This window comes from Pristiophorus japonicus, chromosome 4 (assembly GCF_044704955.1).
Source record: "Pristiophorus japonicus isolate sPriJap1 chromosome 4, sPriJap1.hap1, whole genome shotgun sequence".
In the NCBI taxonomy this organism is placed as follows: domain Eukaryota; kingdom Metazoa; phylum Chordata; class Chondrichthyes; family Pristiophoridae; genus Pristiophorus; species Pristiophorus japonicus.
Window position 1 is genome coordinate 160,623,083 of NC_091980.1, and position 27,457 is coordinate 160,650,539.

The 27,457-nt window shown below is 44.3% G+C and overlaps 1 protein-coding gene across 2 annotated transcripts in view; it reads right to left on the minus strand.

Moving 5' to 3' along the window:
* Positions 1-3,098: 3,098 nt before the first annotated feature.
* LOC139263141 (transmembrane protein 87A-like) overlaps positions 3,099-27,457 on the minus strand; it is a 92,832-nt gene continuing 68,473 nt past the window's right edge. The window contains exons 12-20 of one of the 2 annotated variants that reach the window (XM_070878752.1): positions 24,287-24,357; positions 19,852-19,958; positions 18,466-18,524; positions 15,150-15,253; positions 13,173-13,246; positions 12,002-12,063; positions 10,345-10,397; positions 5,109-5,139; positions 3,099-4,006 (exon numbers count right to left, since the gene is read on the minus strand). In XM_070878752.1, the coding sequence (XP_070734853.1) occupies positions 3,965-4,006; positions 5,109-5,139; positions 10,345-10,397; positions 12,002-12,063; positions 13,173-13,246; positions 15,150-15,253; positions 18,466-18,524; positions 19,852-19,958; positions 24,287-24,357 (603 nt within the window). In that variant the 3' untranslated portion in view covers positions 3,099-3,964. The remainder of the gene's footprint in view (positions 4,007-5,108; positions 5,140-10,344; positions 10,398-12,001; positions 12,064-13,172; positions 13,247-15,149; positions 15,254-18,465; positions 18,525-19,851; positions 19,959-24,286; positions 24,358-27,457) is intronic. The other variant, XM_070878751.1, reaches the window with a different exon arrangement.

Here is a 27,457-nt window from a genome sequence, read left to right on the forward strand (position 1 = left end):
GCATTGGTTGTAATTTACCAAAATTCTCTGGATTCTGGGGAGGTCCCAGCAGATTGGAAAACTGCAAATGTAACGCCCCGATTTAAAAAAGGAGGCAGACAAAAAGCAGTAAACTATAGACCAGTTAGCCTAACATCTGTGGTTGGGAAAATGTCAATTTTTAAAGAAGTCCATTATTAAAGAAGCAGTAGCAGGACATTTGGAAAAGCAAAATTCAGTCAGGCAGAGTCAGCATGGATTTATGAAGGGGAAATCATGTTTGACAAATTTGCTGGAATTCTTTGAGGATGTAACGAGCAGGGTGGATAAAGGGGAACCAGTAGATGTGGTGTATTTGGACTTCCAGAAGGCATTTGACAAGGTGTCACAAAAGGTTACTGCACAAGATAAAAGTTCACTGGGTTGGGGGCAATATATTAGCATGGAGAGAGGATTGGCTAACCAACAGAAAACAGTCGGGATAAATGGTTCATTCTCGGGTTTGCGGACGATACAAAGATGGGAGGAAAAGCAATGTGTGAGGAGGACACACAAAATCTGCAAAAGGACATAGACAGGCTAAGTGAGTCAGGCAAAAATTTGGCAGATGGAGTATAATGTTGGAAAGTGAGAGGTCATGCACTTTGGTAGAAAAAAAATCAAAGAGCAAGTTATCATTTAAATGGAGAAAAATTGCAATGTGCTGCAGTACAGCGGGACCTGGGGGTACTTGTGTATGAAACACAAAAGGATAGTATGCAGGTACAGCAAGTGATCAGGAAGGCCAATGGAATCTTGGCCTTTATTGCAAAGGGGATGCAGTATAAAAGCAGGGAAGTCTTGCTACAGTTATACAGGGTATTGGTGAGGCCACACCTGGAATACTGCATGCAGTTTTGGTTTACGAAAGCATATACTTACTTTGGAGGCAGTTCAGAGAAGGTTCACTAGGTTGATTCCGGAGATGAGGGGAGTTGACTTATGAGGAAAGGTTGAGTAGGTTAGGCCTCTACGTATTGGAGTTCAGAAGAATGAGAGATGATCTTATCGAAACGCTAAGATTATGAAAGGCTTGACAAGGTGGATGCAGAGAGGATGTTTCCACTAATAAGGGAGACTAGAACTAGAGGGCATAATCTTAGAATAAGGAGCCGTCCATTTAAAACTGAGGAGAAATTTCTTCTGAGGGTTGTAAATCGGTGGAATTCGCTGCCTCAAGAGAGCTGTGGAAGCCGGAACATTGAATAAATTTAAGACAGATAGACAGCTTCTTAACCGATAAGGGATTAAAGGGTTATGGGGAGCGGGCAGGGGTGTGGACCTGAGTCTATGATTGGATCAGCCATTAAATGGCGGAGCAGGCTCGAGGGGCCATGTGGCCTACTCCTGCTCCTATTTCTTATGTTTTTATGTTCTTATTGGATTTCTTGGTGACTATTTTATATTGATGGCCTCTAGTTATGCCCTTCCCCATAAGTGGAAACATTCTCTCTGTATTCACTATCAGAACCTTTCATAATTTTAAAGACCTCTATTAGGTCACCCCTAAGCCTTCTTTTTTCAAGACAAAAGAGACCCAGCCTGTTCATCCTTTCTTGATATGTATACCCTCGCATTTCTGGTATCATCTGAATTCTGATAGTGGGTACCAAAATGGGAAGCATATATCCCTTGACAAGCACATAAGTTCACATCAAAGTCAAAAATAGTCAAAATGAGTACGTGGTGTAATACCAAGATATGCTCATGGTGCCATAACTGGAAGATGGCAGTTTTAACCTGCAGTTGATTGTGGTAAAATAAGAGAGGAGGAGATTACAATCTAAGGAGGTAAAAGCACGGTCAAATAAAGAAATGTGAAATGTTGGAACAGATAATAATGGAGAGAGGATTTGGCACTCAAGGAAATCACTGCAGTTGTGGGAGGTGCAGCTCAGTGAGAGGATGGAAAAAATCAAAGTGGACTTGCCAATGACACCTTTCTCATCAGGCACAGAAGGCAAGTAAAACAAATGCAAAATAACCAAGAAAACAGAGCAGGATTGGAGGCTAGATAAGGGTAATGGTTGATAGGTGTTTGTGACTGGAAGGATGTTTCCAGTGGGGTTCCGCAGAGCTCAGTACTGGGTCCTTTGCTTTTTGTGGTATATATCAATGATTTGGACTTGAATGTAGCGGTATAATTAAGAAGTTTGCAGATGATACAAAAATAGGCCGTGTGGTTGATAATGAAGAAGAAAGCTGTAGATTGCAGGAGGATATCAATGAACTGGTCAGGTGGGCAGAACAGTGGCAAATGGAATTCAATCTGGAGAAGGGATGATGGCCCAAATTGAAATGGTAATGCCAGGAGTTAGAAAAACTCCTAATGAAAAATGGCCCATCATCCCTTTTGTCTCTCTAATCTCTCCTGTCTTCCACCCTATCACAGACCTTCCCTTTTGTTCTTTCTTCCCCTCCCCCTTTCAGTGCTAGTTAAGAATCTGTTTTTTCCGAACACTCTCCAGTTCTGACGAAGGGTCATCGACCCGAAACATTAACACTGCTCCCTCACCACAGATGCTGCCTGACCTGCTGAGAATGCCAGCATTTTCTCTCTCTAAATAAATAAATAAATAAATAAATATAAATATAATATATTATATATGAGGAAAGAAGTTTAAGTGTGTTAAAACATGATAAGCTAGTTGCGTTAATAAGCTTGAGAATTAAGCTTCTGAACGGTAGGCTGATGGAAGGGGTAGTGGATGCAGTGAGGTCTTGTGTACTGAATCCTGACAGTTGAGATCACTTCAACTGAAACAGTGTTCCCTTAGTTCTTGGCTGAGAGGTGCCTGAAGCAAAACCCCTAACAGCTAAACTTTCGACTTCTACCCTTGCTTTCATGTCCACCTCTTTTCTGTTGATATTGAGCAGTCTTCAACCTCACCTATCTCTTCTTCCCTGACTATATGAAAGGTAACGAGACATACAGTACATTAAAAAACCTATTTTTTTTCAAAACACCAATAGATCACGGTTGTCTTAATTCTGCACAAAGGACTAATAGATGAGTGAAACGACAAGAGGGATTTTTGTTTTAACTATGTAAGCCATTTAAAAATATTACATAACAGATCTAGAATTTCACCCCGACAATTTTATTTGATTTGAAAACAAGATCACAATAAAGCTGCCCTGATGGTTTACCAAAACCCTCCAACATCAGGTTTAAAAGAAAGTTGCATTTATATAGTGTCTTTCACGACCACCGGACTGCTCAAAAGTGCTTGGCAGCCATTTTTTGGAGCGCAGTCACTGTTGTAATGTGGGAAAGGCTCCATTTTCCTGCCAATTGCAGCGGGAGCCCAATGGCCGCTCAAGGTGCCAGCACTGCTGGCAGTCCGTAACTCGAGTCTGGCTGCACGGTCCGGAATCTACAAAACCCACACCCTTCCACGGAAACTGCGCACAAATAAACTTGGGGAGGAACTAAGTCATCATAGTATATTGGGGGACAGAGAAAACGATCCTCTGGGGGCTGCAGTGCAACATTGCCAGTATAACACTGCCAGTATACTGCCCCCACGCTTCAGGCAGTGAAGCACTGGCACTGGAATATAAAGGCAGCCTTGCTAGTCACTTCATTTGGCAAGGTTGGAAAGGAAGGAGCAGCAGTAGGGCAATGTTCACTTGTGGTCTTGTCCTCTGTGAAACACTTTGCTTCGGAATAGCAGCAGCAGACTGGCCATTTATTGTACCCGAACAAAGAGCATAATCTCACCCAAACCAGACACCTATTGGCAAGCAATAGCGAAATAACTTAGTCATTAAAAAAAAAACAGAATTGCACTTTAGCGAAATATAAAAACACACTTTTCCCCACCCAACCCCAGTGAATCCATGTGACACTATACAGTTTAGTGCTTTGTGCAGACTGAAGACACGCTCCCCTCGACAGCCGTTGCTTCAAAAACAAGAGTAATGTTTCTCGAGCTCTTTATTTTCACTCCATTTTCGAAATCTCAAATTTTGTCGTCATAATCTCCTGCAAAACAAGGAAATTATTAGCTGATTTTTTTTTTTGTCCCCAGAGGAACTGCAGAAGTTTAGCGCGCAGAAAGCAGGTGTTCAGGCCATTGTGTGTGCGCACGCTCTCTGCTGGAGCAGTCCAAAACCGATCCCACTTCCCAGCTTTCTTCCCATACCTTCCTCGGTTTCAAATATTTAGCCAATTTTCCCTTAAAAGGTACAATGGCGAGTTCCAGAGCTTAGGGCCCAGGCAGCTGAAGGCACGGCCATCAGTGGTTGAGCAATTATAATCAGGGATGCTCAGGAGGGCAGAATTTGAGGAGCGCAGACATCTCGGGGAGTTGTGAGGTGGAAGGAGATTACAGTGATAGGAGGGGTGAGGTCATGGAGGGATTTGTAAACAAAGATGAGAATTCTGAAATCAAGGCGTTGCTTAACCGGGGAGCCAATGTAGGTCAGCGAACACAGGTGTGAGGGGCGAGAGGGACTTGGCGCGAGTTGGGACACGGGCTGCCGAGTTTTGGATGACCAAGTTTACGTAGGGTAGAATGTGGAAGGCCAGCCTGGAGTGCGTTGGAGTAACAAGGGCATGAATGAGGGTTTCAGCAGCAGATGAGCTGAGGCAAGGGTGGAGGCGGGCAATGTTACGGAGGTGGAAATAGGCGGTTTTAGTTATGCCGCGGATGTGTGGCCGGAAGCTCATTCCAGGATCAAATATGACACCTAAGTTGCGAACAGCGTGGTTCAGCCTCAAACAGATGCTAGGGAGATGGATGGAGTCGGTGGCTAGGGAACGCAGTTTGTGGCGAGGATCAACGTTGATTCTTTGAGGGGTTATCATGCTGCTTCCAGAGTTTGATTTCAAAGGAACAGCAAACTTTGGAAAGTTGATAACGTGCAATTGGTCAATTGGCACCTGAATGGGTTTAGGGTGGAAACCTTCATCAGAACTCTTCGTGATGAACAGGCTGCTGGTTGCAAATATCTTGGAGGAGGTTTAGTCTATGCAGAAGCTTAATGTACACTAACAATCCCCCTCCTGTCCACACCGGCAAACGCCCGCCCCCCCCCCGGGCAAACACCCGCACATGCAAATGCTTGATGAATCTGTTTATTACCTCGTCTGAGTCTAGTAGGGCAGGAAGTGCACTGAAAGAAAATAAAGGTGAGTCAAGAAAAGTAAAGGTACGGAGTATAGTATAATCCTGTCAGTGTTAACCAAACTGTCGCCAAGAGATGGTCAAGCATCATTTTTGCTTTACAACAGCTGTGGCAGAACTGCCAGCAAAAGCCTGACTTTTTACTTTTTGTTTTCACATCTTGTGAATAACAGACTTCGACAGCGAGTTGTTTGAAATAGGGAACCAGAAGGGCAGTTAGAAACACTGTGCAACATGGAGCTCCTTCACCGTCCTCACCCACAGTCTGCATTGTGGTCCAATGCAGCGTAGGCAGCATTGGACATTGGCGGGCATTGTTATTGCAGGATTACAAGCCAAGGAAGCCTTATCCTTAATGTATTCTAAAACTAAACCAGTCATGCTGCCCCAGTTGGCAGATGTATTGCTAATTCTCTGTTCTAATTAAGTCACCATGATCATCCATCAATTATGCCTCTGGATATACAGATTCTCTCAACTCATTCTGCAAAAGGATTTTGGATACTCGTTTTAAAGACTAAAATAATGGCCTTGGAATGAAACCCTCACTTTCTTGGTAAAGAACACAGCTATCAGATTGACTGAAGTCAGGATGTATAGTGTCCAAAATGCCAAGAGAGACAAATGCATGCGTTAGTCAGATGAATTTGTAAGATTATATCTGCAGTAGGAGATAAGGGAAACCAAAGTGGACCAATGCAGAGACAGGAAGTAAGGCCTGCAAGAGATTCTTTCATAACAAAAAATGCTGGAAATCTCAGCAGGTCAGGCAGCATCTGTGAAGAGGAAGCAGAGTTAATGTTTCAGGTCTGCTTCCTCTTCACAGATGCTGCCTGACCTGCTGAGATTTCCAGCATTTTCTGTTTTTATTCCAAATTCCAGCATCCGCAGTATTTTGCTTTTGTATTAGAGATTCTTTCATGTTTGGTACTAAGGAAGTGGTACTCAGTAAGATAATGGGACTAAAGGCAGATAAATCCCCTGGACCCGATGGCTTGCATCCTAGGGTCTTGAGAAGTAGCGGCAGGGATAGTGGATGCATTGGTTGTGATTTACCAAAATTCCCTGCATTCTGGGGGGGGGGGGGGGTCCCAGTAGATTGGAAAACTGCAAATGTAATGCCCCTATTTAAAAAAGGAGCAGACAAAAAGCAGGAAACTATAGACCAGTCAGTCTAACATCTGTGTTTGGGAAAATGTTGGAGTCCATTATTGAAGAAGCAGTAGCAGGACATTTGGAAAAACAAAATTCGGTCAGGCAGAGTCAGCATGGATTTATGAAGGGGACGTCATGTTTGACAAATTTGCTGGAATTCTTTGAGGATGTAACGAGCAGGGTGGATAAAGGGGAACCATTGGATGTGATGTATTTGGACTTCCAGAAGGCATTTGACAAGGTGTCACATAAAAGGTTACTGCACAAAATAAAAGTTCACGGGGTTGGGGGTAATATATTAGCATGGATAGAGGATTGGCTACCTAACAGAAAACAGAGAGTCGGGATAAATGGGTCATTCTCTGGTTGGCAACCAGTAACTAGTGGGGGTGCCGCAGGGATCAGTGCTGGGACCCCAACTATTTACAATCTATATTAACGACTTGGAAGAAGGGACTGAGTGTAACGTTGGCAAGTTTGCTGATGATACAAAGATGGGTGGAAAAGCAATGTGTGGGGAGGACACAAAAAATCTGCAAAAGGACATAGACAGGCTAAGTGAGTGGGCAAAAATTTGGCAGATGGAGTATAATGCTGTGAAGTGTGAGGTCATGCACTTTGGCAGAAAAAAATCAAAGAGCAAGTTATTATTTAAATGGAGAAAGATTGCAAAGTGCCGGAGTACAGCGGGACCTGGGGGTACTTGTGCATGAAACACAAAAGGATAGTATGCAGATACAGCAAGTGATCAGGAAGGCCAATGGTATCTTGGCCTTTATTGCAAAGGGATGGAGTATAAAAGCAGGGAAGTCTTGCTACAGCTATATAAGGTATGGGTGATGCCACACCTGGAATACTGCGTGCAGTTTTGGTTTCCATATTTACGAAAGGATATACTTGCTTTGGAGGCAGTTCAGAGAAGGTTCATTAGGTTGATTCCGGGGATGAGGGGGTTGACATATGAGGAAAGGTTGAGTAGGTTGGGCCTCTACTGATTGGAATTCAGAAGAATGAGAGGTGATCTTATCGAAACGTATAAGATGATGAAGGGGCTTAACAAGGTGGGTGCAGAGAGGATGTTTCCACTGATGGGGGGAGACTAGAACTAGAGGGCATGATCTTAGAATAGATAACAACGCATGATCTTAAAACAGACATGAGGCAGCATCTGTGGAGCGAGAAAGAGTTACCTTTTCAGGGCAATGACCTTTTGTCAGAACTGGAAAAACAACATAAGATAATGAGGGGGCTCGACAAGGTGGATGCAGAGAGGATATTTCCACTCATTGGGGAAACTAAAATAGGGGGCATCGTCTTAGAATAGATAACTTATCTCACAAAACTGAGAGGAGGAGAAATTTCTTCTGAAGGTTGTAAATCTATGGAATTCTCGAACCGAGAGAGCTGTGGAGGCTGGGTCATTGGGATTCTGTAGACTGGGGAGGGGTCGGGGCAGTGAGATTCTGTAACCTGTGGGGAGGGGTCGGGGCAGTGAGATTCTGTAACCTGTGGGGAGGGGTCGGGGCAGTGGGATTCTGTAACCTGTGGGGAGGGGTCGGGGCAGTGGGATTCTGTAGCCTGTGGGGAGGGGTCAGGGCAGTGGGATTCTGTAGCCTGTGGGGAGGGGTCGGGGCAGTGGGATTCTGTAGCCTGTGGGGAGGGGTCGGGGCAGTGGGATTCTGTAGCTTGTGGGGAGGGGTCGGGGCAGTGGGATTCTGTAGCCTGTGGGGAGGGGTCGGGGCAGTGGGATTCTGTAGCCTGTGGGGAGGGGTCGGGGCAGTGGGAGTCTGCAGTTTTTTTCCAAGCTAACAATGCCATTATTCTTTTGCAGACCTATCATCCATCTTTAATCCACGTTAAGAAATTGGAGCCCTTGAAAGAGGTGAGAGGGTCTTGGGTTTGTGTTTTTAATGCTGTAAACCCTTTTAATTCAGCAGCTGTTGAACACCGCAGTTCTAAAACTCTTATTTCCTTCTTCAAATGTCATCACGAATGCGCAGAAGCTCCACACCGAGGCTGAAAGTTGGGTTCTGCTGGGCTTTGCACTGCTCTCTATACCGTGTGCGAATCAGACAATGGTGGGAAGGTTTGGGTAACACTGTTTATAATAAAAGATTGAGTAATGTGCCGCTGTCCAACCATTATAGGATGTGCTTGTCTGCTCACTCCTGATGCACAGGTCACACTCAGCAGCAATGCCACCGTTAAGCTGCCAGATTTGCTACTGCCGGTAGATGTATGAGGTTCATGTGTTGGGAAACCACATTTGTACAGTAGAAAATCAGCTTCCATTCATTTTACAGTTTGGCTCTCTGCCTTTTAGAGCCGATGCAAGACCTCCTTATTCCCATTTCTACCCCTTTATCCTCTCTGACAGCACTACTTCCTAATTCACCTTGGCTTTTGCCTTGATGTTCCCCTCGTGGGGGAATCTAGAAGTAGGGGGCTTAGTTTCAGAATAAGGGGTTGCCCATTTAAAATGGAGATGAGGAGGAATTTCTTCTGAGGGTCATGAATCTTTGGAATTCTCTACCCCAGAGAGCTGTGGAGGCTGGGTCACTGAATATATTTAAGACGGAGATGGTCAGATTTTTGAGCGATAAGGGAGTAAAGGGTTATGGGGAGTGGGCAGGGAAGTGGAGCTGAGTCCATGATCATATCAGCCATGATCTTATTGAATGGCAGAGCAGGCTTGAGGGGCCAAATGGCCTACTCCTGCTCCTATTTCTTATGTCCTTATGTTATGTTCTTATTAACTTGTATTTATATAGCGCCTTTAATGTAAAGGAGCGAAGGTGCGGCGGCCCGGAAGCAGCGTGGAGGCCCAGACCTGTGTGAGAACACCAGCGGCAGGTCGGGGCCATAAAAGGAGCGGCGGTGCGGGAACAGCGTGGAGGCATACCACTTCAGAGAGCAGCGCGAGCTGGTGCAGGAGGGCGACGGCAGCGAAGAGTGACGTCATCAAGGTCCAGGTCGGTGATTGGAGCGTGGGCAGATACAGCAGGAGCGGCGAGAGACTGTGAATGATTTGATTGGGGTCCAGGAGAGACAAGAGTTCGGGGCCAGGGGCAGCACAGATCAGCCCACACTGCGATATGTGTGTGCACTAGGTCTGTGCAGTAGAGCAGATGTCCAGTTGTCTTGGATAACTCTTGCCACTGGATCAAGACCTAGCTCTGTCAAGCCTGTGTGGTGGCTGGTGTGCAACGGCCACCATACGTTAAAAAAATCCATGCACAGGCATCTTCCACCCTTCCGGATATAGTTCGAGATCTGGAATATTAGGTCCTTGATTGAAACACCTGTGAACTCATCCTTTTTGGCGTGGAAGCAAGTCATCCTCGTTTTGAGGGACTGCCTATGATGATGATTAATGTAGTGAAACGTCCCAAGATGCTTCACAGGAGTATTATGAGATAAAATATGTTGACATCGAACCGCATAAGTAGAAATTAGCGCAGGTGACCAAAAGCTTGATCAAAGAAGTAGGTTTTAAGGAGGGTCTTGATGGAGGAAAGAGAGGTAGAGAGGCGGAGAGGTTTATGCAACAGAAGGCACGGCCACCAATGGTTGAGCAGTTATAATTTCCTACTCTAATTCATTCGAACCAAGGACTTCAAAATTGGAATTTCTCAGACTTCAGTCTACAGGATTTTAAATCCAAGAATGGTGTCACTTCAGCGCAACTTCCCGATATCCCTCATCATCCCTCCTACTTTCAATGTGACTTCTCTGATGTCATGAACTATGGAACCGAAGTTCTGAAATGATGCCACCCAGACGCTCCAGTGTACTGTGCCATTCCATATAACTTATAAAAAACAGATTCTGAGGAAATTGTGTTTTATTTTCGAAATGCTCATCAAAACCTTGGAGTGGTACTTGTGTCTCTTTCCTATATTCCTCCACGTGAAATATACAAATATCCTTTTCTCTCACGGAAAACAGCAGGAGGCGTGGAAATAACACCGGTGGGCGCATGTGAAGGCTAATAGTGCAATGATAAAGCTTGTAACTAGTAGTAACGAAAGCAACTTACACATCTGCCATGGAAGATGGGACATTCTCTTCAACCCACTTCAGATCTTCATCCTGTCAAGAGCCCCAACAGTTTTATGAGTTTCGAGCCAACTAATTAGCACTGAAAGGCAAAACTATTAAAAGATTGGCGCTCGCAATACCACTGACAAATGTGCTTACGTTCATGGTCCTACCCAGACATGAAGGAGATCACAGAAGTATATGGGGAGGGAAGTGGGGGAAAAGAGTGAGCAATGATATAAACAAAAAGAAGATACAATCTGCTAAGAATTAACTAATTACTTGGTAAGCAGTTTCAATCACCTCTAAGGTTCTTAATTTCGTCCTTTACTGATTTTTCCTGTTAAGTTCCCTAATTTTCAAACACTGCTTTCACCCAAACACTGGCAAGCTTGCCACCCCAGGTAATCTCCCGAAACCGGATGATGCTAAATGCAGGCCTCAGCAATCTGTGGATTTCTTTCTTTTTCATTTGAAGATATAGCTCTCTCTCTCTTCACTGTTGGTCAAGCACCAACTGCAGAGAAGGCTGCATGAAGTTGAACTGTTGCCAAGACTCTTCCAACATCACTCTGAAGCACTGGAGGTGTTACACGAGACCAACCAGGAGAAGCCTGCCTTCCACTCAGTGTTCCCTTCAATGGCGCAAGAGATTGAGATACTAATGTTGGTGAAACCAACATCTCAGCACATTGCCAGCAATTATTCTTAAGGCTGGAAATGAAACATGGCACAATTACAAAGTACAAATATGCTGTCTAGTAATGAGCACTAAGACACTTGGCATATCTAGCCAGAATTTCACGAGAAAAGTATGCTCCTAAATTTGTTAGCCCTCAAATATAGTAAAGTTGTGAGCAGTTCACTAAATGCCATTCCTTCCTTACCCTGAGCTGAAGTTTTATCTGGCCTCTCATCTAATTCCAGCTAAAAACAACTAGAATTGTTAGACTTTACTCATTACTGAAAGGCAGTTAAGGAGGATGAGGGAAAAAAAAGTATAATGAAGTATAATGATGTGGACTGCAGCGCTTTCTTGTTTACCAGAAACTGCAAAAATAGCTTAAAAAGATTAATTAGAATACATTTTTTAGTATCCACAAGACAAAATGTGAAAAATATTGCCGAGACTGCAATCAAAATTTATTCTGGCTAACTCAGTGAAATGCAACAAAGGCCAACATGGTTAAGCAAGAATGTGAAAGAAATGTTGAGGGAAGCTGGAATTTGGGAACAAAATAATTACGAATTATTTCATACTGTCTTCGTTAGGAAACGGGAGAAATTTGCCCAAATCAGAAATTTAAATATCGAGCAATGGCAAAAGAGAAAGTAGATAATATCAATTATCTTATAATAGACAAAGCACCTGATGTGGACAAGATGCAATAATGAGTCTTAAAGGAGATATGGTCTAAAATTATTCCAATTTAACATATTTTAAGGTTTCTTCAATTTGAAATCCCAGAAGATTGGAAAGTGGCCATTACTGAAAGGGTCAAGCAACACTCTCCATAAACTGCACTGCCTCCCCAATCCACAGCCCATTCAAAGCTTTGCCCGTGCGTGATATCGACAAGGGAAAAGCCAGTCAGTGGCCTGCATGGGACCGTGCAGATGACTTTAAAATCAGCGATAACTGCTAACTTACTCACCACTTTATTAAGCTTTGCAGTGCCATTGGACTCTGCTTTCGTACCTCTCATCTTCATTCCCTCTGCAGCAAATATACAAAAGGTACAATTTCCATAACTGAATACAAATCAATTCTTTCTCCATTCCAATTCCCACTGAAGATCTTGCCCTTCACCTGGGTAAAGGACCTCCCAACCCCACTTTGTGCTAATCCAACAAACGGAAGCGAAGTGGTCAACATTGTTATTTCCCCAACAATTCAAAGATCTCATTTACTCAATTTAATTCTTGCTTGTTGGTTTATTCTTCACTCAGAGGGTTGTGAATCTTTGGAATTCTCTACCTGAAATGGCTGTGGATGTTCAGTCGTTGAGTATATTCAAGGCCGAGATAGATAGATTTTTGGACTCTAGCGGAATCAAAGGATATGGGGATCAGGCGGGAAAGTGGAGTTGAGGTCGAAGATCAGCCATGATCTTATTGAATGGCGGAGCAGGCTCGAAGGGCCATACGGCCTACTCCTAATTCTTACATTCTTATTAATTACATGTTTTACTCTAGGCTGTGGTTACTAAAAGGCTGTTCCTGCCCACGCTCCAAGGGACGACCTGAGTCCTGATGATGTCACCCAGTCACCCACCTACAAGCCGTCGCACGTGTCCGTTCACACTGCGGAGATGTTCTCTCGTAGGTCGGGATGACCCACGATGTCTTAGGGCCTGGCGTTCTAACTCTTTTTATAGCCCCGGCGTTCTTTGCAGCAGGAGATCGTGGCAGAGGTGCGGCGAGTGTTTTTGTGGCGGAGGAGCGGTGAGGGATTGTGGCGGAGGTGCGGTGAATGAGAGTACGAGGCCCAGAAGAGCTGAGGGCCCAGAGGCAGCACGGACCAGACCACACTGCGATGTGTGTGCGCACTAGGTCCGTGCAGCAGAGCAGGTCTCCAGTCGTCCTGGTTTACCCTTGCCACTGGATAAAGGCCGAGCACTGTCAAGCCTGTGTGGTGGCTGATGTGCAACGGTCACCACACCTTAAAAAAATCCACGCATTGGCATCTTCCACCCCCTCAATTGGAGTTCAGGACTGGAACATCGGGTCCTTCATTGAAACATCTGTGAACTCATGTGGAAGCAAGTCATCCTCGTTCGAGGGACCGCCTATGATGGGGTTACTAAGTAGATGGGCTCTGCTTACCAAAAGCTTCATTGAGCATCGGTTCTTTAAGCTCATCATCATAATCGTCATCTGCAAGAGGGGAGAAGGCAAACCTGCGAAACAAAGTCTTTATTAGTATTAGCAGATCTTCCGAGGTGTTGCTTATTGAATTAAGAGATTATGCTGCTGCAAAGGAAGGTTTGGTGTGAGGAAGGGTGGGGTTTGGGGGAGGGTGAACATCATCACTGAAAGGATTTGGAAATGGAAGTTTAGAAGAGATCTATCTCCTTAGACAGTGAAGTGCTTTTTTGATTAGTTCCTGGAAAATAAGTGTATTCCTGATCCACTGCAGGTAAAGAAAAAAAAACTTGTATTTATATAGCGCCTTTTGCGACCACAGGATGTCTCAAAGCATTTTACAGCCAATGAAGTACTTTTTGGAGTGTAGTCACTGTTGTAATGTGGGAAACACGGCAGACAATTTACAGACAGCAAGTTCCCACAAACAGCAATGTTACAATGACCAGATAATGTGTCTTTATTATGTTGATTGAGGGATAAATATTGGCCAGGACAACTCCTCTGCTCTTCTTCATTAGTAAATATATCTGTTCCTCTCTCATACTATTGCTAGGATCAATAAATGTCGACATTTAGCATGGAAAGCAGTACCTTCACTATCCAGTTGCTTAGGTGTGGTTTTTATAGCAAGCACCTAAAAAGTTAACTCTGTTCCTCTCTCCACAGATGCTGCCTGACCTGAATGTTTCCAGCATTTTCTGTTCTTATTTCAGATTTCCAGCATCTGCAGCATTTTGCTTTTGTTTGAGGTAAATTTAATCGTTTCTTTCACAATTAGCAATGGTTGTTACAAATCTGAGCTCAGCAGTGAACGTCAAATTGAGATTTCAGATTGGTACACTGACTATCAGTTGGGTCGTAATTGTCATTGTTTTATGAATATGAAATTTCAACCGTTCAAATGCTAGATTTGCACGTTGAAAAATGTGACCAGCAAAGTATGCTGGGTGAAAGGAGAATTAAACAAAAGGTACATATGGATATAAAGCAACTTGGATAAAAGGCCTAAGTACAGGATACCACTCTGAAAAAGAGCGGGAGAGGGGCCAGATGAATCAGGAAGTGCCAATTCTGCAACACCAAGATTAGACATTTAAACCGTTGTAGATTTTAGGGGGAAGAAAAGAATGAACGATGCAAGGGGTTCTACGGTTTGGACAGCTTGGTAAAGTTCGAATTAAATAGGGTGCAGCGTGACTTCAACAAAATGATGATGTAGGGAAGAAGCAGCGTGTTAAAATGCATATTTGTAGCTGGAGAAATTCAGAATCAATGTTCGTACTAATATCGGCAAAATAAGAGAAACAAGAACAGTAACTCGGGGCAGACGAGGGCGGGGGAGGGGGGCCCCGGTCCCGGCAACCTGGGGGGGGCGGGGGGTCAGTCCCTGTCCCGGCAACCCAGGGCAGACAGGGGCCCGGTATTCGTGCCTCGTCACCTTTGTAGACTAGATATCATGCACTCAAATTTATGAAGGGGCAATCTAGCTGCCATCTCCTCAGCATTTGGCACCTGTGTTTTATGGTCAGCCTTCCAATCAAGATTCTCCAGCAGAATTTAGTGCAGGCTCAGTAAGCCAGGCATGGAGTTACTGTCTGGTGGGAGAGGGGAGCAGAAAGATGAGATTTCCCATTAAAACAAATTCAGAGCCTCTGCTGCATACATTATTGCCCAGCCTCTGCCCATACCACTTTATAACCAGCTGTGAGGTGTTGGAGTGAGGGGGATATTTCTCCCGTTAAGTTTTCCTCCTTCACTAGCAGGATATTCCACAGCTGTGCTCGTGTTTTGCCAAGTTCCAGTCCCACTGAAACCGTTTGAGCAACCCACTGATATATTTGCCACCCATTCTCTCTCTATCAACACCCTGTTTAATCTTCAGCTGGGACAAGAACAAAAAAACCTGGAAATTTGAGCCAAAAAATGCACCCAAACCTTTGATTGTTTGCTGATGGTCTCCACAAGATCATTATAACCAGTAGGATGATCGAGAACAACAATCGCCAGAATGCATCGTCTATCCACCGTTCTCTCCAGTCCTGCATAAAGAAAGACATTAATATATCGCCTTTCACCACCACCACCACCGGACATCTCAAAGTGTTTTACAGCCAATGAAGTACTTTTGGAGTGTAGTCGCTGTTGTAATGTAGGAAATGCAGCAGCCAATTGGCTCACAGCAAGCTCCCACAAACAGCAATGTGATAATGATCAGATCATCTGTTTTTGTGTTTTGTCGATTGAGGGATAAATACTGGTCAGGGCACGGAAGGAAGGAATCAAAGTGCTGCCTATTACACTCGTGTTTTCATTCAGGTTTTTCTTCTCTCTTCCTGAAGATATAGTGCTCCCTCCCTCGGGTACAGTGGGCCTACCCCCCCCACCCCCCGTACAGTGAGCCCCCCCTCAGGTACAGTCCCACAGGTATAGCGGCCCCCAGTAACACCCAGCTCGGGTACAGTCCCACAGGTATAGCAGCCCCCAGCAACACTCGGCTCGGGTATGGTTCCACAGGTATAGCAGCCCCCAGTAACACCCAGCCCGAGTATAGTTCCACAGGTATAGAGGCCCCCAGTAACACCCAGCTCGGGTATAGTTCCACAGGTATAGAGGCCCCCAGTAACACCCAGCTCGGGTACAGTTCCACAGGTATAGAGGCCCCCAGTAACACCGGGCTCGGGTATAGTTCCACAGGTTATAGAGGCCCCCAGTAACACCCGGCTCGGATAACACAGCAGCTCCCCACCCACCTAGTATTTCAATTTCTAATAGGTGGGCTTGGGGGTAGCTGGGTTTATTGATATGTTATTCCAGCTCCTTAATCATCCTTTCTCTCCTTTTGGGATCGGAGCAGAATTCCCCACAATTTGTCCAACAAGTTTTTTTAACACTTCTCCAAGCAGATTGCATGATGGAGATGGTTTGGTTAACGGTGTACACTGGGCTGCATCATGTCTATACGGACCGGATGATCTTTGCCTGTCTCTTTACATATTTTCATAGGCTATCAGGTAGCCATCAGAGTTGAGAACCCCCGACAGATTCCCTGCCCTGGGACAATGATGCCAGTTGTTGTGACAAGTGCTGCCCTGGCTGAGATCAGCTGAGACAGCACAGACTGGAGACAGACCATGGGATCTCCTTGGTCTATAAAGCTGGAACAACACTGGGCAGTACATTTGACACACGGGAGAAACCTACCTTGCCCACACTTTCACTTCTGTAAAAGTAGACAGCCTCCTTCTAACGGATAGCAACATTAAACTGTAACTTCCTTCATTTATATTTGCATTCTGCTTTACTCTCAAATGAATGCTCACTTTCAGAAAACCTCTTCAAATAGAGGGGCCCAGTGAAACATGCCACAAAAGTATCTGTCAACGCTCTCCAATATCAATACTGTTCCAAGCCCAGTCAATGGAGGGGTGGGACAACGGTTATATGGGTCAGAACCAGGACACAGTAAGGAGTTATCCAGTCTGGGAGACATTATTTAGTGGTACTAACAACAGTGTCACAATTGCAAAGTTAGAATTTCAAAGAAAGATTGGCGGTTTTGAATGAAGATATAAAAACAGGGTGGCTTTAGTCCTTCAGCAAAAGACGATCTCGATGCCCTGCCCCAAAGCTGGGAGCGGCAGCTGTATATTATTCTCTCCGCAGTCTGAGCCCATTTCCATAGCGATGTGAATCATGGAAACTTACAGTGCAGAAGGCTGTCGTTTTGAAAGAGCAGACATGCTTAATCCCACATTCCGACTTTTTGTCCGGAAATCTAAAGTTCCTCATCCTCGTACCTGCTCAGCTCCCTCTTACACTTTTTTTATGGATTAAGCTTCCACCACTTTTTCAGGTTGAGCATTCTACATCCCGACAACTCTCTGAAAAAATGTCTCCTCACCCCCCCCCCCCCCCAGATCGTTTGCCAACGATTTTAAATCTATCTCCTACACTCGCCGGAGGGAATAGTTAACCCTAGTATCATCATGGAAAACCTCCACTGTACCCTTTTCTAAGGCATTTACATTTTAGTCAGACATAATTTGCCTTCAACAAATTCACGCTGGCTCTACTTGATTAGCCTTTCCAAATGAAAGTTTATTTTGTCCCTGATAATGGTTTCCAATAACTTCCCCACCACCTGCAGTTTCCTGGTTTATCCCTCTGCCCTTTCTTGAATAATGATATAATCTTAGCAACCTTCCAGTCCTCTGACACTACTGTGGTATCCAATCTTTTCCCAGAAATGATCCCTAGGCCAGAAATGGCCTAAAAATCTGAAACCCTCCCTCCTGTACCACTTCTCCAGCCACGCATTTACCTGTGCTATCTTCATGTTCCTATACTCACTAGCATGTGGCACTGGGAGTAATCCTGAGATTACTACATTTGAGATCCCGTTTTTCAATCTTTTTCCTAGCTCCTGAAACTCTGCCTGAAGGACCTCAACATTTTTCTACCTATGTCACTGGCTCCAACTACTTCTGGCTGTTCCCCTTTCCCTCAGAACGTCCTGCTGCACCTGTTTGGTGATATCCTTTACCCAGGCACCAGGGAAGCAACAGATCATTCGGACTCATGTTTGCGGTTACAGAAAGGCCTATCTGTGCCCGTAACTATCGAATCCCCTATGACTACTGCATTTCTACTCTGAAGTGCAGAGAAACATGATGGATTCAATATCATATTGGGCAATGTAGAGGACTCCATGTCAGCATATAGGAGCCAGACGAAAGGTGTCCTCCAGCACCAGGATGATCCAATTTGATCTGTCCCAATAGGGTTATAGTGAGTACCTGCACTGAGGGGTGGGTGGTAATGAGCCTTACAGACCCAACTCCAGTCCTCGGTTTGCCCCCAGTTAGCTGATCTGTGCTAGGGTGCCTGTAGGGGTGCAACAAATGATGTGAGCGAGTGTGGGAAATATGCGCAGGATTCCCGCTCATAATCGCTGTGCAACACTCTACGTGGACATCTGCTGAGAGGAGAGGATTTTGCTCGGCAACAATGCACTCCCCACACAGTCGGCCCACAGGAGAAGAATGGCTGCTGCAGTGAAGTACTGGAGGTTCGGACATCTGTGTAGCTGCACCCCAGCAAGAATCACCAGCGTCAAATGAGGGGGAAACAGGGTGGGGGGGGGGGGGGGGGGGGAGAGACACACAGCTATGCCAAACCTGTCCTATTTAAAGTCTGTAGTTCATATGTGGAGATTTATCAAACAAACATGGCCACATAAGAGTTTACTTACTGATTGGCAGTCTGCCAGCCGGAACTTCTTCGTTGTCCAAATGATGAAAAATATTGAGGCTGCAGGAGCAAGAAATAAAAAGTGAAGTAATCCCTTAGTGGAGGAATCAGTACGTTCAGTAGGATGCTTCGGATTCCATCTAATCCCTCTACCCCCAATCGTCAAAATTAATCTACCCAGCAAAATGTTCTCAAATCATTTCCTTAGAATCAGGAGGAATCACCCACTGAGGATGGGAGATAAATGCAGTAGCATTGGTAATAGCACACAAAATGCATCACATCTATATCCTATATACAAGATACCAGACATTCCAGTATGTGCTGTCCCATTCTTAATCTGAGCCTAGCAAATATAAGCAGGTTATTTTATAATGGGATTTGACCATCCCTACCAAATCAGTCTGTCCTCACCTGATGCATACACACACGCGCACACAAACACTGGGCATAACTGGACAGTGATTAGGAATGAGAACTTTAATTGATTTTCTCCCCTCCCTCGCCCAGTAGCCTCATAACTAGCTGAGGTCAGCTTACAACGCAGACCGGGGATAAAGTTGCCCCTTTTCTGCTATGTGAGTGGCTCAGCTCCACACCAGGTGCAACCCACTTTTACCCACTTCGCCTTCAGGGGGATGCTGCAACAATGCTGAGGTTTAAATAGCAGCAAGCAGATCCCAGGAAAATCCATCGAACGTAGCCAGTTGGTCAGCAGAACAACTCATGCATTCGACAATGAGCGTTCCTGATGCTGCACTACGGGTGCAGGTCAAATCCAACTTTCAATCCCTGATGGAAGTGGAAATTTTCTATGCAACTGTTGTGGCAGATTTGACATAACTAAGACAGCTTGACTGCTATTTGATACAAGTTTACTCCATTTACATCAGCACCAATGTTGAGGTCTGCAGGATCCAACAAACAGCTACATGGAGAACTACCTCCCCCCCCCACAAAAAAACAGGGTTAGATCGATCTTTTATATTTAATACCTAACCCCCCAGCTAACTGGAAATGACAATTTATAGGCAATACAACATCTTTTTTTCCCTCCAAGTACACAGTAGTTGCCCCGTTGCGTACATCCTCCTTCAGCCAAGAGGGTGGCATAGCTTTGGCCATACAATTAGGTACAGCTACTTAAAGAGCTATTTGAGAGGAGGTGAACCTCCAATAGGCTGGGATCGTTCTTGCCCATTGTTCTACCCAGCTGAGATGGCCCTATTCCACTGCTGTGCAATCCTCTATTCAACTGGTCAGTCTTCACCAAAGGCTAGCAATATCAAAGCGAGTGTGATTTTCAGAAGCTCTTGTATTAGGAATCCAATCAGTACACAATCAGGCCACCTAACAGACACCAGTGCATAACGTGGTTTGAACTTACCTATGACAGCAAAGATGAGTGTGTTTGTGAAATGTCTGTATAGAGAGAGCTTCACAATGTTCCTCCTCAGCTTTAGCATCTTCATAGTCTGAGTCAAACTGATGAAGATGTGTCATTGGTTAAAGAAAATGGATGGAATACAAAATAAAAAATCCAGATGTATAGTTTGCGGAAACAAAAACAAACATAATTCTGCTTAAACAAATGCATGCAAGTCAGGATCGATAGTAATTGTGTGCTGGTTGACTCAGCTGGAGGTTCCATTTTTTGGGGTGGAATCAAGTTCAGGAAGCTTCATACACCAAACAAATCCAGGAAATCCAATCTTCTAATTTTAGAATGGAGTCACACGCTGCACTGCGTGTGACCATGTGGACTGCCCTCCCATCTCCTGGAGGGGTACAGTTCCCCTGAACATTTGCAACCCTCCATATCTGAACCTAGGAGCTATTTTCCATGTGTGAGAATCAACCTGAATGGCAGTGAGTGAGCGTGTTGTGTTTCGGGAGCCACAATCTACAGTGTTTTATACATACCAGATAGTGTCAAGTTACCACACCAAGAATCTGCATTGCACCAACCCTCAGACTTTTGCACAGTTCAGAATTGTACAATTTCCAACCCTTACAACATGGGTGACCCCATAAAGGAAAACAACAGGCTAAAAAATACAGTTTATAAGGTCCATTCAACTGTTGTCTAGGATATACCATTCCTTATTTGATATTAAGGGATGAGCAAAGTTTACATGAACCATTTGGACTCCCACACTGCTGAAGGTGGAATCCTTCTTGAAGCACTACTGAAGCAAAAATTATATTAAAAAGTCACCGTATTCATGGTACCCCAGCAAAACTCAGCAGTTTCAAATGAGGGAAAAATTGGAGGCATGCAGCAATACCAATCCTGTCCTATGTAAAGTCTGAAGTTCATATCTGGCAGATTTGAAAATCAAACAACAAACATGGCTACTTACTGATTGACAGACTTCCAGCTGGAACATGTTTGTTGTCCAAATGACAAGTAATATTGATGCTACAGGAGGAAGATCTGTACCTCAACTCTATTTAACCCGCATTTACTCCATATTTTGATACCTTTACCGAACAAAATTCTAACAATCTCAGTCTCGAGAATTTCAACTGGCCACAGCTTTTTGGGAGAGTTTTCAAGATTTCAACTACCTATTTCAAAATCCTCATCCTTATTTTCAAATCCCTCCATGGCCTCGCCCCACCCTATTTCTGTAATCTCCTCCAGCCCCACAATATTTCCTCAATTCCTATGTCCAGATCATTTATATATAAAGAAAATAAGAGCAGCCCCAACATAGACACACGTGTAACACCACTCGCCATATCTTTATATTTCAAGAAGCTTTCGACAACATCTACTGTTTATTTTCTGTCCTACAATTATTGCCCTATCCAAGTTGCCATATTGCCCTCAATTCTGTGCCATTATCTTTGCCATGTCTCTTATGTGGTACCTTATCAAATGCCTTTTGAAAATCCATATAAACCACCTCCACTATATTTCCTCGAGAGTTCCATAATGTTGACCAAGCATGATTTTCCTTTTAAAAATCCACACTGACTGGTCCCAATTGGTTCATATTTCTCCAAGTGCTTAGGCATTTCTTCAATATTATAGACTAGTAGTTTACTAACTGAAGGGCAACTGACCTATAATTTCTTGGCTTATCTATGTAACCTTTTTTGAAGACATCAGCGCACCTGCCCCAAGTCTCCTTTCCACATGATTTTGTAAAATTATAGCCAGGCCCTCTGCTACTCCTTCCCTCAAGGAGCTTCCGATATAAACTATCAGGTCCCTATGATTTACCGACCTTAGTTTGAGTAACTTTAGTACCACCTCTCATTACAAAATAATTCCCACTAACTATTCACCACCCATGTACAATGCCAATATCCACCTGGTGTGTGAAAACCATTCCCTTACTCTACACGACCCTACCCAACTATCCTTTTTACTAGTGTACTTATGGAAAGCCTTGCTTTTGTTCCTTTTTAAAAATCAACTCTCTCTCATATTCCCTCTTAGGCTTTCCCGTCTAGCTTTTGGTAAATTTGCTACATTTTTATATTTGTCCTGGTTTTATTATCTGCTCTGGAAACAGCAACTGCTTTTTTAAAGTTCTGAATTTGATCCAATCTCTGATCATCCATGGAACCCTGTGGGGTTTCAAGTCGATGACCTTACATCAGAACTCACTGGGACTGCTCTTATTCCGACGAAAGGTTATCGACCTGAAACGTCAACTCTGTCTCTCTCCAACTGATGCTGCCTGACCTGTTGAGTATTTCTAGCATTTTCTGCTTTTACTTCAATACATTCCCCTTTTTCCCGACCGAAATATATTTAACACGTAACCTTTCCATTTATTTAAATATTTCCCATTGCTGATTATAGTCCTATTTGTCAATTTTTCTCTCCATTTAATCTAAGCAAAGTCCCTTTTTATCTACAATTTATCTCCCCATGCCTCAGACAAGTAATATTGTCGACGTTTCCTTTTCTGCTGTTACACGGAACTCAATTATATCCTGGTCACTGCTTCCCAAATATTCCTCTACTTCGATCATTACTTGCTTATTATTCAGAACCAACAAAGCAGTATTTTATTCCTTTCCGTAACATATGGACAGCGGAAGCAGCCCTGAACACATTGCAAAATAACTTTCCTTTCCCTGTTCATTTACTTTTGGCTAATTAAAACTTCCTACAATTATAGTTATTCTGTTAATACATGATGCTCTAATATGTCTACAGTTTTCCTCCTCTATTTCCTTTTCACAGTTTGACTGTCAATCCCCACTAGTGTGACGTAACAGTAGCTGACACTGAACATCACTGCAGAATACCAGTCACAGGACGATACAAGGGAATTATTTTAGCGTTCTGAAGCAGAATTAAAGGAAACCAGAAACTTTCCACATCATACAATTCTCTTCCTGCGTCACCTCTAGTAATATAGGGATTTGAAGAGGTATAAAAAAAAAGTTCAAAAATGATTCCCTTTAAAGCACGTATATTACTAATACACGAACCAAGGAAAATTGGAAGCAGCCTCTGAAAAAAGGAAAGGCATCCTCCCAGGCCCAAAAATCCAGGTACGCGACTGGGTTCAGCTAACTATAAAAGGGGCCAGTAATAGTTCCGGTACCAGTCTGAGAGTACAATTTGGAGCTGCCAGCTCTTACCTCCTGCTAACCGGACTCCGGAATTATACTGTCAGTTTTCCATTGATAAAAAGGACTATTTCCCGAGGCATGTTGACACAAAAGTAACTCGCTTTCCCAGAACAAACACGTGTTTCAAATCACCCTCAACTGTAGAGTTAAGCAAAACTAGAAATTGAAAATCACAATATACAGTGGGTAGTTGGCCATTGCATTGGCTAAGGCTGATAGTTATCAGTTATTGGTCAATGTGTTCTACTGTTTAAAAACTGAGCAGCTTTTAAACGCTCCAACAAAAAGCGCACATTTAAATTGGACAGGATTGAGATTGGCTGTTAATGCTCCACAGTCAAAGAGCCCACTGATATTCCGTCTATGCTCACACATGAAGAATGGCCACATGTGTAATATACCACAGGACTACAACCACCTATGAAAGAAAGACTTGGATTTATATAGCGCCTTCCATGACCACCGGACGTTTCAAAGCACTTTACAATCAGTGAAGTACTTTTGGAGTGTAGTCACTCTTGTAATGTGGGAATGCGGCAGCCAATTTGCTCACAAGCAAGCTCCCACAAACAGCAATGTGATAATGACCAGATAATCTGCTTTTTTTTGTTATGTTGATTGAGGGATAAATATTGGCCAGGACACCGGGGATAACTCTTCTTCGAAATAGTGCCACAGAATCTTTTACATCCACTTAGGAAAGCAGATGGGACCTCGGTTTAACCTTTCATCCGAAAGACGGCACCTCTGACAGTGCAGTGCTCCCTCAGCATTGCACTGGAGTGTCAGCCTAGATTTTTCATGCTCAAGTCCCTGGAGTGGGACTTGAACCCACAACCTTCTGACTCAAAGGCAAGGGTGCTACCCACTGAGCCACAGCTGACATGGAATGCAATGGGTTTTTTTGAATAAAAGAGATTGAAAATGACATGATTAGATAAGTGATGAAACAGTACGGATGCTGTGGCTCCAACCAAGGGAGTTCCATGTACAGCTCACAGTCACGGTAATGTTGCTAACAAAGTCATACTTGGGGCATTTTACCTCAATGAGTGGCCAGTTACCTCCCACAGGGGTTAGAGACTGAGTAGAGAACATGATTAAAAACTATACACTGCGAAGGAGCAGGCTTGATGGGCAGAATGGCCTTTTCTTGATTGAGGGATAACTAGAAAAGAGAGAAATAATTTCCCCTGGAAAATCCCATACCCAGAAAGGATATCCACCAGCAGAGGGCAGTGTCGAGAACAGCCAGAGGGATAAAGGCCAGGAGGGCGAGGTCGAAATTCTCCTAAAAAAAAGGAAGGAAAGGACACAGTCAGGTGAATGCGAGAGAAAGAGGGGCCAAGAGAAAGGAAAGGATTCCAAGTTACCTTATTCATTAGGAATTCACAATACAGCAGAACCCGCACTGATATGTGACACAATTCATTGTATTGAATAGAATCTACAATTACCTTCAATGCAGCTATATCCACTTGTAGTTTCGCTCCACTGGCACTGTGGGCCCATACTCACTAGGAACTGGATTGAAAGGCCTCAAACTGTTTTTAACTAGGACCCTCACAGCCAGTAAATAGAGACATGCATACCAACAGAATGGTCTGGATTTGAACTCTCATTCCAATGGTGCAAGGCCAATGCCCAATCTACTGCAACCCCCAGTGCACCTCATCACCATCTCTTCACTGTTCGACACGTGACAGTTCATCTGGGGTGAGAAATTTGCCAGCTTTGGGAACTGTAACCAAGGGCTCACGTTCCACCACTCTACGCCAGACATGAGCTCACCAGTCATTGGTAAGTCTATCGATTTTGTTTGCTCCCTCCTCAAATATTGTGAAGGAAGGTCAATGTTCTCCCGTCCTTTCCCACCAGCGCCCAGACTGCTCAAATCAGCTGTCAGCTGATAGCTTCACATCTTCCAGTGGAACTTACCAGTCTTCCAATCTCACAATAACGTAAATCTCGACAGCACAGATCCCACGCTCACACCTTTCGACAGCACAGACCCCACACACTCACACCCTTCGACAGCACAGACCCCACACTCACAGCCCTCGACAGCACAGACCCCACACTCACAGCCCTCGACAGCACAGATCCTGCACTCTCAGCCCTCGACAGCACAGACCCCGCACTCACAGCCCTCGACAGCACAGACCCCACACTCACAGCCCTCGACAGCACAGACCCCACACTCACAGCCCTCGACAGCACAGACCCCACTCACAGCCCTCGACAGCACAGACCCCGCACTCACAGCCCTCGACAGCACAGACCCCACACTCACAGCCCTCGACAGCACAGACCCCACACTCACAGCCCTCGACAGCACAGACCCCACACTCACAGCCCTCGACAGCACAGACCCCACACTCACAGCCCTCGACAGCACAGACCCCACACTCACAGCCCTCGACAGCACAGACCCCACACTCACAGCCCTCGACAGCACAGACCCCACACTCACAGCCCTCGACAGCACAGACCCCACACTCTCAGCCCTCGACAGCACAGACCCCACACTCACAGCCCTCGACAGCACAGACCCCACACTCACAGCCCTCGACAGCACAGACCCCACACTCACAGCCCTCGACAGCAAGTAGTGCTCTTGTCCCTCAGGGGTACGAACTGTTTCGCTCACCACATTAAATTCTTCTTTGAACATCTCCCACTGATCCTCTACTGTTTTACCCATGAACAGATTTGCCCAGTTTACTGTGGACCGTCTCTGTCTCATCCCGTTGAAGTCGGCCTTACCCAAATCTAGAATCTCAGTCGCTGTTACGCGTTTCTCCCTTTCAAACGCTACATTGAACTTGATCATATGATCGTTATTGGATAAATGTTCACGCACAGTTATGTTGTTAACTAAATCTGGCTCATTATTCATCACTAAATCTAATATGGCCTACCCCATTGTTGCTGTTAAGACATACTGTTGTAGCAAACTATCCTTGACACAAGAAATTCACTAAGTTTGACAGGTTCTAGTCTGCTTAACCCAATCTATATGAAAGTTAAAATCCCCCATTAAAACCACTATCTTTGCTACATGCTTGTCTAATCTCTGCATTTATACAATCTAGCACTTCACAACTGCGACCAGGGGGCCTATACACAACTCCCACTACAGTCTTAAATCCTTTCCTATTAATTCTACACAAAGTCTCCACTGCCTGCTAACCTCTCGTTATATCCTCTCGTCATTGAAATGATTTCATCCTTAATCACTAAGGCCCTCTGCCATTTTCCCTATCCTTCCTGTAGACATTATAACCGGTATATTTAGTTCCTAGCCCTGACCCAGTAATGGTTACCATGTCATTCCCTCCAAGTTGAATTCGTGCCTGCAGTTCATTCAACTTATTCCTTATATTCCGTGCATTTGTATAAAGAATGCTTATTTGGGCCACACACCCTAGCCTGTCCTTCAGTTCCAATGTTTTACTCACACGTTTCTTATTTCTCTCCCCTGGTTTAATCACTTTACATCTTTTAGTTTTCCCTTTATCTGTAGTGCCTAAAGCACAAATTCTGGCTGTTATTCTACTCTCCTTTATTTTTGAATTACTATTTGCACTACAATTTCTACCCAAGCCCTTCCCCCTACAATTTGCTAATTTTATTTGCCATTTATTTCTCCACTTCCTCTCCTAACAGTGTTAAGGTACCATTCCACAGGCACCTCCCCAGTACCTCACCCAAGAGTGTGTGTGTGAGGCTAGGCAGTGAGTGCAGACTATTAAATTTGTTGGGGGGTGGTTTGGGAAGGGGGGGTGGTATCAGAGTCGAGGCGTATTTTATTTCATCGGAGGTGTATACGGATTTGCCCACACATTTTCTAGCAGGAGTTACTGCACAGTGATGTTGGGTGAATACTCTTGCAAAGATTTTCTGTCACAATCCTGGGGTCATGGAGACCAAGTACTGTGCCCAAATTCTCACCTCTGGCTAGGGTCAGCTAACTCACCAGAGCAAACCTTTATCCTGGATCCTTGCTGATCTATGTGGCCTTGTACTAACACAGGGTAGTGCCTCGATCTATTGAGCCATTGATTCAGAGGTTGAGAGAGCAATTGAGGAGCAGCTTGCAGTTTTCAAAATTGGTTGTATTAAATCCTTGAGTAGTTCACTCATGGACTTTTGGATACAAGTCTACCTCATTTCCAAATGCTGTCCGGGACACAACCGTCAGAATGTACATCAGATAAAAGAAATGTTACTTCAGACATTAAATTACAAACTATAAAACTGTTAACATTCAACATTGGCAGAAAGGCATTGCACCGAACCATATATAACAGACGGACCCAGGTTTGCTGCCTGCCGTCTGTTAGTCAACCTCAGCCTACAACTATTTTTGTTGTAATACTTTAATCAAG